Source organism: Hibiscus syriacus, unplaced genomic scaffold (assembly GCF_006381635.1).
Source record: "Hibiscus syriacus cultivar Baekdansim isolate YM2019G1 unplaced genomic scaffold, ASM638163v2 tig00111105_pilon, whole genome shotgun sequence".
Taxonomy (NCBI): Eukaryota; Viridiplantae; Streptophyta; class Magnoliopsida; order Malvales; family Malvaceae; genus Hibiscus; species Hibiscus syriacus.
Genome location: NW_024062987.1, coordinates 4819391 through 4834482, shown reverse-complemented (window position 1 = coordinate 4834482; position 15092 = coordinate 4819391). Strand labels below are relative to the sequence as shown.

Genomic DNA, 15092 nt, shown 5'->3' with positions numbered 1-15092 from the left:
TCACCTAACTTCACTCTTAAAAAAACCTAAACTAAACTTTAAAAAAACTTAACTAAACACAAATTTTCAAATACGCGGATCAGGTTAAAACTCATTACATTATGAAGAAATATTCATCCCTAAATCAACCCAAAATAATTGTAGAAGACATGGAAGAACTGAGAATAAATTAAGGCCCGAAGTATTAATGGGCTTGAACCTTAATAAAATGTAGTATAGGGCTCATGAAACTTAGCCTGGTATATATACACACACATATCTTTCCCGGCAGCTCCTGTGGTAGGGTTTTAGTTATAAGCATATTTTTTTCCTTTCCAAAAACAGCAGCCTCAGGAAAAAAGAAAAAAAAACTAAGGGTTTTGAGTAGATGGGGGCAAAGGTGAGGAAAGCGTCGAAGAAAGCTTTAAAGAAGGCTTCTTCTCAATTTCTGAATTCTGATTCCAAAACTGCATCTTCGGATTTCCTAGTATGTTTTTGTTATTAGAATTAATTTTTTATCTGATTTGATTTTTCCTTGCTTTTTGTAACCCTAAACTGGGTTTGATTGCTCCATATATATGTGAATAAAAGCCATTGGAAGGCGATCCATCGCTTGAGATTCCAGAAACCAAACCCCTACAAAACAAAGCTACTGTCTTATATATTGGTCGAATACCACACGGTTTTTATGAGAAAGAAATGGAAGGTAAATGAATTTTGCATAAAAGAAGGGAATAGTTGCATAAGCTTTTTTTTTAAATTATTGATAACTGTGTATTTTCTTGCAGCTTATTTTAAGCAGTTTGGTGCCATTAAGAGATTGAGAATCGCAAGAAATAAAAAGGTCTTAACTCTTAAGCAATTGCGTCAATTTCACTGTTATGTGCATCCGTTTACATTTCTGTTTTTGTTAGCATATTTGCATTCATGGATCACAGGGGGGTTTCTTTTATTTGTGAGTACATTTTGGGAAAAATGCTTTAGAATGAGGACCTTATATGTTGTTGGGCGTTAAATGCCTACCCTTGTTTGATTTTTAATAACGATTGAATATTAGAGTTGTAGCTTCTTTGGTTCTGAAATTTCATGATTGAAGTTTGTGAATTTCTCTGCTGTTTAATTGAATATGGTATCTGATAGATATAATGTTGTCATTTCAAGGTTTTTATTGTTTACTAACATTTCACAATATAATTACCAAGTGTTTGCTTTCTCTCTTCTGCAATCTTTCATTGATGCTTAACAGACAGGAAAATCAAAGCACTATGGTTTCATCGAATTTGAGAATCCACAGGTCATAGACTCATAGACAGTTTCTGTTATTTGATGTCTAATAAAATTATGCTTTTCGTGATTTTGGTTTTTGACAATAATTCTTGTTGGCTGTAGGTGGCTGAAGTTGTAGCTGATTGTATGCATAATTATATGTTGTTTGAGCATCTCTTGCAAGTCCATATTATTCCTCCTGAGCATGTTCATCCAAGATTGTAAGCAATGAGTTACTTTTCAATAACGTCAGTTTCCTGTCCGATCATGTTTTTCAGAAAATTTATAGTGCTTGGTTTTAATCTGTTATGATGACAGGAAAGTTAGGGTTGGATAGTGTTGATTTGGGGGAAATGGTGAAGGGAAGAATTGGGAAATCACAGCAGTAATTAGGGGAAGATCGAATGAAGTTAGGGATTGAGGGAAGCTAGGGATTGAGATCCTATCTGAGGAATTGGGGATTGGAATCGGGGAAAAAAGGAAGAGTATGAGACGGTATTGAAGACTTGGGCAGAGGAAAGGATAATGGGTTTTAATACTCAACCCATATGAGTTCAGGTGGGCTTCTATGTTGGGCTTGCTGGATAGAATCATTTTAGGAGAGATGTTTAGAGGGTGAGTCATCTTCAAACGGTTATTTTGTTAGATTGCTGTTATGACAGCTGGTACTGAGTATAAATAATGTGTACCAATCCTTTAAAGGTTATCATATGAATGAATTACAAGTTTTATGTATCTATTTCTCTCTACACTTCTTAAATCCCTAAAATTCTCTCTTATTTGACCCGGAAACATAACAAATTGGTATCAGAGCTGAGTTTTAGTGATCCAAAAGCAATTTTTCACGCTGGGAAAGACAAGAAAAATGAAAAAAAAACTGGAATCACAGAAGTACCAGAACAATCAGCAGTGGAGGCTAAGGAGGAGACTTTACCTTCTTGGTGGGCGGAGCAGAAAGAAGAGCTGGAAGGGAGGATTCAAGAATTGGAGGATGGAATGACTGAAAACAGGGGGGTATTTACAGAGGATCCTACAGCTGGTCAATCAAGCAGCTGAGGAGAAAGATTCACCTAAGTCAGTGAAGAGTCAACCAACAGTAGCTGAAAAACAGAACAAAAATGGAGGTAAACAACCATGTTTGATTACGGTTCTTAGTGAGCATGAGAAGTATACTTTTCAACCTAATGAGCTGGGGATATTAGCTGCTAAACCTGTGGGGTTTACTGGACCTCAAATTTTTAATCAGAAGATGCAAGAAGAGAAGATTATGGGTAGTTCTAGTGAGAGTAAGGGGGGAGGAGATAAGCATGTTGATACTAGAAACTATTGTAAAACCCCTTTTGGGAATCCTAGTTCTGTATTACCTAGACCAAAAGTGGAATTACCATTGTTTGAAGGCAATAATCCGAGGGGTTGGGTCAGGAAATGTCAGAAATTTTTTAATCTGTTCGGAATACATGAGGAGCAGAAACTGGAAATAACTGCTATGTATTTAGTTGGGAAGGTTGAGACGTGGTTTGATGTGTACATTATGCAGAAGAATAAAGTGACATGGCATGAATTTGAGGTTGATTTGTGTCACAGATTTTGTGATAGAAATTATTCTGATATTATTGAAGAATTCAATAAGTTGATGCAGAAGGGGAGTGTGGAGGAGTATCAAGAAAAGTTTGAAGAATTAAGGCCTTATTTGTTGCAACAGAACATGCAGTTGGGGGAGAATTATTTTGTGTCCAGCTTTATTAGTGGTCTGAAGGAGGAATTAAAACATAAGGTGAAAGTGTTGGAGCCTAAGAACTTAGCTGAAGCTTATAGGCAAGCTAAACTATATGAGTTAGCTAATGAGATTGAAGGAAAGAAGTACAAATCTCCTAGTAAATTTTTGTCTTATACTCCTTCAAAACAGTCAACAGAACAGTGGCAATAGGAGTTTCTTACCTAAGTCAGTTCCTCCTAATACTAATCAAAAACAGAATTTGTTGGAATACAAGAGAGCCAACAATTTGTGCTTTAAATGTGGAGAAAAATTTGTTCCAGGGCATCAGTGCAAAGTTAGACAGCTGAATTGTATGGAGGAAGAGGAACCTATTGATTCTGTTGTACAGGGTTTAACAGAAGAAGAGAATAGAGAGGTAGAAGATCAAGCTAAAGAAATTCTGGAAATTTCTATAAATGCAATTACAGGGAGCGTGGGACATACTACTTTGAGGATTCAAGGTTTTATCAAGGGAAAACCTATTAATGTGCTAATTGACAGTGGTAGCACTCATAGTTTTGTAACTCCTCAATGGCCAAAGAAGGGTTGAATTGGTGCATACCCAACCATTAGTTATTACAGTAGCTAATGGGGAGAAACTGTTTAGTACGGCTAGAAGCAATAAGGTGAGTTGGAAGATGCAGGGTTATGATTTCCAGCATGATTTCAGAGTGTTATCTCTGGGAGGTAGTGATATGGTCTTGGGGGTAGATTGGATGGAAGTATTTAGCCCTATAATGATGGATTTTAAAACTAAAACCATCAGTTTTGAGAAAGATGGAGAAACTGTGGTTATAAAAGGGTCTCAAAAACTACCCTTACTCAGATCCATCACGGGAGAAAAATTACAAAAGTTAGCAGAAAAAGACACTGAACTAAGTGGGGAGCTTTATTTGCTAAGTGCTGAAGTGGAAGATAACTTAGTTCCTCTACCATTACAAGAACTCCTAGAAGAGTTTAAAGAAGTTTTTGAAGAACCAAGGGGAATGCCTCCTAGTAGGCAACATGATCATGCAATTATACTTAAACAGGGGACACCACCAGTAAACCTGAGACCTTATAGATTTGCTCATCATCATAAGGCTGAAGTTGAGAAACAAATTACTGAAATGCTGTCCTCCTCTATTATTCAGGTGAGTAAAAGCCCTTTTGCTTCTCCATGTTTACTTATAAAGAAGAAAGATGGAACTTGGAGATTTTGTGTGGATTATAGGAAACTTAATTCTGCTACAGTAAAAAATAAGTTTCCTATTCCTATAGTGGAGGATTTGTTAGATGAATTGAATGGGGCTGTGTTCTTTTCAAAAATTGATTTGAGGTCGGGATATTGGCAAATTATAATCAAGGAGGAAGATATTCATAAAACTGCTTTTAGGACTCATCAAGGACACTATGAGTTTAAAGTAATGCCTTTTGGTCTTACTAATGCTCCAGCTATTTTTCAAGCTTTAATGAATGACTTGTTTGGAGCATATTTAAGGAAGTTTGTTCTTGTATTTTTTGATGATATATTGATTTATAGTCCTAGCTTGGCAGAGCATAAACAACATTTAAGAATTGTATTGGAGGTTCTGTTGAAAAACATGTTATATGCTAAAAGGAGTAAGTGCTTCTTTGGACAGCAACAAGTGGAATATCTAGGGCATTTAATATCAGCTGATGGGGTGGCAACAGATCCTAACAAAATTAAAGCTATACAACAGTGGCCCTTGCCTAAGAATTTGAAAGCTTTAAGAGGATTTTTTGGATTAACTGGTTACTATAGGAAATTCATAAGAGGATATGGAGAACTGAGTAAGCCCTTCACTAATATGTTGAAAAAGGATGGGTTTTGTTGGTCAGAGGAAGCCATAACAACTTTTGAAAAGCTAAAGAAAGTTATGTGTAATGCTCCTGTGTTGGCTTTGCCTAATTTTGAGCAGAAATTTTTTCTGGAAACTGATGCTAGTTCTAAAGGGATTGGAGCTGTTCTTTCTCAAGCAGGGAGGCCTATAGCATATTTGAGTAAAGCTTTGGGTCCTAAGCATGCAGATCTTTCAATTTATGAGAAGGAGTATTTGGCCATTTTGATGGCAGTTTCACATTGGAAGCATTATTTGGAGAGTGGATCTTTTGTCATTAAAACAGACCATAAATCCTTAAAATACTTACTTGATCAGAAGTTAACTACAACTATCCAGAAGAAGGGACTTACAAAGTTATTAGGGTTGGATTATATTATTCAGTACAGAAAGGGTAAGTCTAACAAAGCTGCAGATGCACTCTCTAGACAGCAAATGGATTCTGGTGAGTTTGTTCAAATGGGAGTTACTGTTATAACTCCTACTTGGATACAAGATATTGAAAAGAGTTATGAAGAAGATGTTATAGCCCAAGCAAAAATTCCTATTCTGGTTATTAATCCAAATGAATTACAAGACTGGAAATTATTGAAAGGAATTTTGCATTTCAAAAATAGAATTTATGTGGGCAGTAGAGGGGAATTGAGGCAGAATATAATTGAGGCTTTGCATGATTCACCACAAGGAGGTCACTCAGGCATTCAAGCTACTTATCAGAAAATTAAGTCTTATTTTTTCTGGCCAAGGATGAAAGTTCAAGTTCAGGAACATATACAGCAGTGATGTGTGTCAGAGAACAAAAATAGAACATGTTTTTAAACCAGGATTATTACAGCCTATTGCAGTTCCAAACAATGCTTGGGAAGTGATTACAATGGACTTCATTGAAGGTTTGCCAGTTTCAACAAAATATAATTGCATTTTGGTGGTGATTGATAAATTCACTAAATATGCTCATTTTATGCCAATATCTCATCCTTATACAGTAGTGGAGGTTGCTAGAGTTTATCTTGATCAGGTTTACAAGTTACATGGTCCTCCTAAGGTGGCTATATCTGATAGGGATAAGTCTTTTACTAGTCTGTTTTGGCAAGAATTAATGAAGCAATTGGGGTCAACTACTTTATTCAGTACTGCCTATCATCCTGAGACAGATGGCCAGACAGAGAGGTTGAATCAGTGTTTAGAACAATATTTAAGGTGTATGTGTTTTTTGAAACCAAAGACTTGGTCCAAATGGTTAGCTCAAGCTGAGTGGTGGTACTATACTAATTACCACTCTGCTCTTCAAATGACACCATTTGAAGCTTTATATGGATATAAAGCTCCTAATGTGACATGGACAACAGATTCTAGAGTGGAGGCAGTGCAGAATGTTATGCAGCACAGGGAACCGTTAAATGCATAACTACGAGAGCAATTACTTAAAGCTACCAATAGAATGAAGCAAATGAGTGACAAACATCGAACAGATAGGGAATTTCAAATTGGTGATGAAGTTTACCTGAAGCTCCAGCTATACAGACAAACATCACTAGCCCTAAGACAAAATTTGAAGCTTGCTGCTCGCTATTTTGGACCCTACAAGATACAACAGAGAGTGGGTCAGGTTGCTTATAAACTGGAGTTGCCAGCAAATTCAAAGATACATCCAGTTTTTCATGTCAGTTTACTTAAGAAGAAAGTAGGAGACAAAGGACTTATCTCGATCGATCCTCCAGAGGTCGCTTCAGATGGACAACTGAAGATTTATCCAGCCCTAGTTTTGGATCAGCGAGTGGTTACAAGACAGAATCGAGCAGTCATTCAACTGCTCATTCAGTGGACAAATATGGGATCAAATGAAGCAACATGGGAGGATTATATCGTACTGAGACAATAATTTCCTCAGTTCGATCCTTGGGGACAAGAATCGCCTGGAGAAGGGGGTATTGTTATGATGACAGGAAAGTTAGGGTTGGATAGTGTTGATTTGGGGGAAATGGTGAAGGGAAGAATTAGGAAATCACAGCAGCAATTAGGGGAAGATCGAATGAAGTTAGAGATTGAGAGGGATGCTAGGGATTGAGATCCTATTTGAGGAATTGGGGATTGGAATCGGGGAAAAAAGGAAGAGTATGAGACGGTATTGAAGACTTGGGCAAAGGAAAGGATAATGGGTTTTAATACTCAACCCATATGAGTTCAGGTGGGCTTCTATGTTGGGCTTGCTGGATAGAATCATTTTAGGAGAGATGTTTGGAGGGTGAGTCATCTTCAAACCGTTATTTTGTTAGATTGCTATTATGACAGATGGTACTGAGTATAAATAATGTGTACCAATCCTTTAAGGGTTATCATATGAATGAATTACAAGTTTTCTGTATCTATTTCTCTCTACACTTCTTAAATCCCTAAAATTCTCTCTTATTTGACCCGGAAACATAACATAATCATGCAGACGTTATGCTTTATTTACTGTAATTTATTTGTATATACATCGGCCCACCAAGCAAATTATAGAATTGGAAGGTAGCTTGTCAGGTGATATCTGATTATTACTGCTGCCATTTTCTGTGCATTTTTTGATAAATTGGCCTTTCTGTGTTCTTTGGTATACAGATGGAGAGGTTTCAATTATAAATACAAGCCTGTGGACTATGTGCAAATCGAACGAAAGAAGCATAATAAGGTAATCATCATATTAGGGAACTTGTCTGGCATATTTTTGTTTAAATGGCTAGTTGATTTGTTTGATTCTTTTTCGAAGGAAAAAAAAACTTATGTTTGGCTGTACAGGTAAGAACATTAGAAGAGCATAAAAAGTTTGTGGAGAAGATCCTAAAACACTATGCAAGGCGTAGAAAGAGGATAGAGGCTGCTGGCATTGATTACGAGTGCCCAGAAATTGTAAGAATATGCATCTGAATCTTTACTTGCTTTAGTCTGTATCGCTGAAATCGGACAATCTTTAGGAAAACATAGTTTGAAGATGATTGATCATTTAGTATTATAGCACTTGCTTAGAGCTAATTTACTTTAGTCCAATCCTTCATGGATTTGACATGGAAGATGAACATGGACAAAGAACTTGACATTTATCCTGTTTTAGATTTTGGTATGCTTCTTTTCCTTCCCTTTTGGAAGGATGATTTACTTATTATGAAGGGAGAGCAATCTAATATTTAATGCAATCTTCCATTTAATTGAAGATGTGGTTTACTATTTTAGTTGAAGGGGTATTTTAACCATGCACTTCCTCTATTTTAGCTGTGACAACCACCATTGTTATGGGTGTAGTTTGGCTGTTTGTGATATAACTTCGTAGTCTGCCAAGTGCCAAAAGCCCAAATATTGCATCTCTGTCTGTAATTCTAATTTGATCAATCACAAGATTTTCCAATATTGTGTCGCTTGCATGTGCTAGTTTTTGCAGGTGGGCAGTGTTCAGCTTGCACCGAAGAAGATAAAGTTTGATGAAGAGTAGGCACTGATAAGGTAGATATGCTTTATTCTGTTGAATCCATGGTATTTTATTTTAGCGAGCTGAAACAATTTGGATTTGGTTTTAGGAAAGTTTCTAATTGTTAAAATTTAATGCCGACAGCTTTAATACAAATGGTGAACTATGAAGTCAATGGCTTGCACAACACTTTGTCCTGAGGAGCTCAAATTTGCAGTTTAATGTTGTAGTGGTGTTTACAAGCAAGCTTTATAACCAGGAAGGAATTTTTACATTTAAAATGTTGGATCCTGTAAGACCCTTGTTGGAATCAAAATATTTTGTTTTCTTTCTGCATGTTTATTTATGGCATAAAATTGAAGGGAAGGGACCCTAGTGAGCCAAAAGCTTATGCCGCTGCTTTGGATAGATGCCAATGCTCACCATCCAAAAGCAAAGATATCAGTTATTACGATGTACAAATGATCTATGCTTTTGTTTAGCACACATTTAACACTTGGTAAAGTAATAGTTAGGGCTGAGAAGAAAAAGTTCACCAAATTGAAAATCAAACCGAAATGTTCGTGTACTTGTTTAAAAACTATGGTAAGTTGAATTGCGTTTAACTTTTGAATATTCATAAATTCTCTTATTCGATGATAATACACATTCTATAGAGGTAGTTGTTCGAGGTAGTTGTTCGTACTTGAGATCTTTAAGAAAACATTTCTTTTGATCATTGGGTCGCTTGATTGCTTTTAAAAATAGATAAAATATTAATTATTTAGATGTAAAATATGTCAATTTCAATAAAGGATGGCAACTTGAACCAAATTGACAGGGTCATATTTCTTTTTAAAAAATTAAATTTGGATCGAGTCGATCAAATTTTGTAAAGGATTTTGTAAAGTTTGGTGGAGGGTTAAAAACTCCGCCTGGATACGATCTAGAGATAATAGTGTAATTTCTTCAAATAAATTTATGGGTAATTGCAATAATATGCGCTCTCTATTATTTTTTTAATTAAGTTCTTATTTTATATATTATTTTGTGTTCGGTTGGGTCGAATTCATATGGAGAACATATATTTTCAAATCAAATCGGATTGATCAAAAGCCCAACTCAACGGCAAGTTACCATCTCTAATTTCAATTGATCTAGTAAGGATATTTTGTATAAATGTTAATGATATGATTGGATAATAGTAAAAGCATTTTTAGTATGATATGAAAATGTATTCATTTGTAGTGATTGTTGAATGTATACAAAATTACAATTATGTTGATTTTGTTAATTCGACCATAAGAATATATTTAATTTGTGTATGTTTATATGTTATATGTATATATTTTATGTAATATATATTTTTAGTATTATTTTTTAGTAATTCATTATTTTGTAGGTTATAATACATTTTTACTTTTTATATTTTTAGTATTTTTATTTTTTAGTAATTTATTTTTTATTTTTAATATTTTTATATTAGTTATGTATATATATTAAATTAAAATAATTCTTATTTTTTCTAAAAACTTGAATAAACCTTCAAAAAAAAATTTATAAATAATTATGCCTTGAATTTAATTAAAAAAAATAAATTAAGTCTATCTATCACATCATCATCTATTATATATTATTACGCTAACACTAGAAATCTTAATGTCAATTTCTTAAAATATCAACATTTAATTATATATGTTAAAAGTTCATATTAATTTTTTTCTTTAAGAGTTGAGTGAAAAGAAATTTTAAAATCATAATTGATTTTTTTTAAATAAGCACCTTAAGTATCATTAAATTAAATATACCTTAGGTAGTACATAAATGGTCATCGGTTATATGATACTATTTTATTGAGTCACCGGCTATTAAAGTTTTTAATATGGTCTATTGACTATACAATATTATTTTGTTGAGTCCCATGACTATTAAAAGTTACAAAATTATCATACGACTATTCATATGTTCTAGACTTATCATTTTATATTAAGATTTGTCGGCATTTTGAGTTGGAGGTTAACCTACTAATTGTGATATGATAAAATATGATCCTAAAATCTCAAACGACTATCATATCTCATATTATATGCTAACGTACAACTCATATCGTCATCAAATTTTTAATAAAAATTGACGAGATTGGAACATATGAATAGTCAAATAATCATTTTATAACTTTTAATAGTCAAATGACTCAATAAAGCAATGCTCAATAATTAGAGGATTAGTTTATAACTTTTAATAATTAGGAGAATTAAAAAGCATTGTCTTATAGGTGGGGGACGTTTTCTGCACTTTAGCACTTTATTTAAATAATTTGTGTTTTCGATAATGTGGAAGAGTCATTGCCTGCACATGGTGGGTCAAAAAACAAATAGAAAGCACTGCAACACGCGTCCTTTGATCAGTTTTCTGGCTCTTTCATCCGTCCTCGTGCAATGGTTGGATATTTTTCGACATCTCATTGGCTCTGAATTTACGTATACTTTCCACAATTCTATTACCCGAGAGAGAGAGAGAGAGAGAGAGAGAGAGAGAGAGAGAGAGAGAGAGAGAGAGAGAGAGAGACAGACAGAAAAGCTCAAGTGATGAAAGTTGCGGTAGACTCGGATCCTGTCTCCCAATTGAAAAAATCAAAAAAGAAAACAAAATCTCTCCTTTCACTCTCTCTTCCCATTCAGAATAGAATCACTCATTTTCACTCTACGATAACCTGATGGAAATGGGAGACCAGAACGGCCTGCCCGAACTCCGGCGGTCGCTATCTACGACAACCCATTCACCGGCGACCCTGCCTCAACCTTCTGTACCATTCTTAGCTCATATAAACATGGCTCCATTAACTCCATACCATCATGAACCCTTCATGTTGAACTCCGGGATGGCAATGCCCAGCGGTTTGCTTAGGTTCGGCCATGATCATTTATCGAGTGGTTCAGCTTCTGGTCCTTGTGCAACACTATACGGAGTTGAAATGGGAAATACGAATATCAATGGTGGAAACAGCCGATGGCCGAGGCAAGAGACTCTCACTCTGCTTGAGATCAGAATCAGACTCGATTCCAAGTTCAAGGAGGCCAATCAAAAAGGACCATTGTGGGATGAAGTATCTAGGTATATTCTTCTTTTGGTTTAAATTCTGAAACTAGGGTTTGTTTTTGGTTTTAAGATTTGTGTTAGCTTTTAGGGTTTTTTCACGTGTTTGATTTTTTTGTTGTATACCTTGAGTTATAGAATAATGGCGGAGGAATATGGGTACCAGAGAAGTGGGAAGAAATGTAGAGAGAAATTCGAGAACCTCTACAAATACTACAAGAAAACCAAGCAACGTAAAGCTGGGAGACAAGATGGCAAAAATTACAGATTCTTCCGACAACTCGAACTCCTTTACGGTGAAACAAGAAATCAAAGTTCAGCCAACTTTTCCCAAAGGACTCATCTTTGTCAGTTTTCAAACAACACAATGAACCAAGGGAATTGTCAGCAATATTGTTCCTTGCAGGAAGAGAAACCAAGCGGCAGCCTTAGTTTCTCCGATGCATCTGAAATCGAGACTTCATCGTCGTCCGAAAACAATGGCCACGATGGCGATGTTTCAGCCATTGATAAGAAGGGATGGAAAACGAAGGTGAAGGAGCTGGTGGAGTCACAGATGAAAAAGTTGATGGACTCACAAGATTTTTTGCTGGAGAGAATGTTGAAGGCCATTGAAGATAAAGAGCAAGAGAGGATATCCAAAGAGGAAGAATGGAGGAGAGAAGAGGCTGCTTTGTTTGATAAGGAACACAAATTCTGGGTCAAGGAGAGAGGTTGGGTTGAAGCTCGTGATGCTGCTTTCATGGAAGTTCTTGAGAAGTTTACAGGGAAAGGACTACAAGTGGAACCAAGATTTCAGGAAAATACTGCACCTTGGTATTACAATCCCATGGGAAGAAATTGAAACATAAAGTTAGCTTTGAGCATCAAGGATTGGTTGATTTTAATATTAAATTAACTCATTAGCTAGAGCTTGAAACTTTCGTGCCTAGTTACTGTTCATGTTTATCCCTCCTAACAAAACAATTTAGTCTCAAAATTCGAATTTAAATTCTTCCTTTGAATTTGTATTGCCTTACTAATTTCTTGAAACACTTTGGTTAAGGGTTTAGTTGATAAGGTTTTATTTATTTACATAGTTTTTTTAGGAATTATTTATTTTCATAAATCAGATGAAAGAGCGGTCGTATATATCTATCTATCCTTGAATCGAGTCTGTTTTCTTTTTTTCAAGTTTATTTTTGAACATCTTTTCCTGCAATCAGATCAGAGTATCGTACGTTGATGAAATTCCGGTGTATTTCTCATCAAGAGACATTGAATTTTGTATTTAATTTCTTTGCATTTATTTATAATAAGAGTAGCGGGAGCTGTTGTTTAGAAAATACTTAAATTAAGGAAGATTGTTGGTGTTTTGTCTAATTGTATTGATGCAGTGTATACTTTTATTTCTAAAATCTACATTTGATTTATGACTTTAAAAGAAAGAATCATTTGATAGAGACTAATATGGTATTCATTGCATGTGTTCAAATAGTCTATTAATATCATTTGAATAGTTATATGGAATCATATGCATTAATGGGTAATCTGATCAAAAGGAGATCGCAAGATCCCTACGAGCAGTACGTTGTTGAAACAAAGAATCGTGCTTTCAAGTGTTTTTTTTAGAGAAATTACAGTTTGATGTTTTAATGTTTTGTGGATTTAAAAATAATATTTTGGTATGGTAACAAGAGTTGGAATGAACTATTTGTAGACACTAATTTTCGTCCATATTTTTTATTATTATTTTATACATATATACCTATATATATTATATGGTTTGCAAACGGTTTTTGAAAATATATATATAATATATAGTTTTTAAAAAGAAAACATTTTGAAAATATGGATAACATATAGTTTTAAAATCATTTTAAAAACTTATATAATATATAGTTTTAAAAACATTTTTGAATAAATTATATAATATATAGTTTTAAAAACATTTTTGAATAAATTATATAATATATAGTTTTAAAAACGTTTTTTAAAACTTATATAATATTTTTAAAACATTTTGAAAACTATATAATATAGTTTTGAAAACTTTTTTTAAATATAATATATAGTTTAAAAAATATTTTTGAAATATATGTATTATATAATTTATATTATATCAGTATTATAATTATTTATTTTCTTCTTATTATTTTCTTTTTATGTTTTTTTCAGGGTCCAAACAGTCCAATAAGTCAGACGGGCCTGATCCAGCCCAGAGGTCAAATTAGGGTTCCAGTATATGTCAGCGCCACACAACAGGGGACCGTTGGATCAACAAAGAGATCAACGGCCAACATAGCAAGGGAATCAGGGTTTGTTTAACCCACAAAGAGCTATCAGCCGCGGCCGATCTTGGACCGTTGGATCTGACCCAATCCAACGGTCAAGATCAAATCAAGGTTACCAGAAGCCTGAACGCCACCACACACCGGTCGCCGAGATTTCCGGCCGAGGGGATCGGGACTGACCCATCCCGAAATCCCCGGCCAACCAACCACGATCCCGAGATCGTCGGGACTCCCAACGGCCGGTGGGGGTTATAAAAAACCCACGACCAACGCAGTACGGGGGAGGGTTACCAGCCAACTACGAACGAATCCACAGTACCAACACATCAAACACGAGAAAGAACCACAAACGCAAGAACAACAAAACCAAGAACCATTTTCTGGAACGAAACATCATCAAACCAAGATACCAACAGTAAACAAAAGCCATCAACACAAGCAAGCAAAACCCCAAAAATATCACGTCAACACAAACGCAAAAGACCCAGCCACACATAAAATATCAAAGAACCAACCACAAAGCCGAAGAACTTGGGTAAACGAAGGGACACCGACGGTTTAAGGGTAAAAATCGAAACTTTACACCTAGATCCACGCTGGTAGGGATAAGTTTTGGTGTTTTAGGTCTCGGATTTGGGTGTACGGGGTTAAAGGGAGTATTTTGCTGAGGTTCAGTTTGTCCGGCCGCCGCTTGCAGCGGCCGGGGTGTCGGGTTGCGGCCGGCCATTGGCTGAGGAAGAGCCTGAGAGTGTTTCTCTCGTTTGGAGAGATGAGAGTTCTGAGAATGGGAGAAATGAACTGAGCATTGGTCTTTTGGACCTTTTATATACGGGGGACCATTGTGCAATTATATGATTGTTAAACTCTCTCCGCCATCCCTAAGAGTTTGAATCGCTTTACAATCCGGTCACTACATGCAATTTGGCCTTTGGATTTTCAAGTTATTCAATTTGGTCACCGTTTATGCTTTTTTGCATTTCGCAAATTAACCCTCTGATTTCTGGTTATTTCAATTCGGTCCTTTTTTATATATTTTATTTTATTTTTGTTTATTTTATCATTCTATTTATTTTGTTCCCTTCTATTTGACTTTATCATTTTTTATGTTGTTTATTTATTTCGTGTTTATGCATTTTTTATCTTAAGTTGGTTTTGCGCTTCTTTACAAATCTAACACTTTCATTTTTTAAGGGTCTTTTTCAACTGATCAAAGGTAAGTAATCTGAATCGGTTTTTAAATTTTAATTTAAGTTTCTAATTTCTCGCAATTAAAGACAACCGATAAATTAATTGGTACCGAAAGGGCGGTTCAAGGGTGCTAATCCTTCCTTGACCGTAACCGACTCCCGAGCCCGACACATTTCTGGTAAAACGCAAATCAGGTAAGATGGTGCCCGGCCCGCCTAAATTCGTTTTAAAATGGTCGGTGGCGACTCCAATTCATTTAACCCAAGTCGAAG

The 15092-nt window shown here is 35.3% G+C and overlaps 2 protein-coding genes across 2 annotated transcripts; both read left to right on the top strand.

Moving 5' to 3' along the window:
• Window positions 1–338: 338 nt before the first annotated feature.
• LOC120153650 (uncharacterized RNA-binding protein C1827.05c-like) lies at window positions 339–8506 on the top strand. The gene is made up of 9 exons (XM_039165560.1): window positions 339–466; window positions 571–685; window positions 768–823; window positions 1226–1273; window positions 1369–1466; window positions 7444–7513; window positions 7621–7731; window positions 8258–8319; window positions 8429–8506. The coding sequence occupies exons 1-8, from the start codon at window positions 368–370 to the stop codon at window positions 8306–8308; spliced, it is 648 nt and encodes a 215-aa protein (XP_039021491.1). The 5' UTR covers window positions 339–367; the 3' UTR covers window positions 8309–8319; window positions 8429–8506.
• A 2439-nt stretch (window positions 8507–10945) lies between these two features.
• On the top strand, window positions 10946–12204 carry LOC120153836 (trihelix transcription factor PTL-like). Its single transcript, XM_039165708.1, has 2 exons — window positions 10946–11377; window positions 11498–12204. The coding sequence occupies exons 1-2, from the start codon at window positions 10980–10982 to the stop codon at window positions 12201–12203; spliced, it is 1104 nt and encodes a 367-aa protein (XP_039021639.1). The 5' UTR covers window positions 10946–10979; the 3' UTR covers window position 12204.
• Window positions 12205–15092: the final 2888 nt, after the last annotated feature.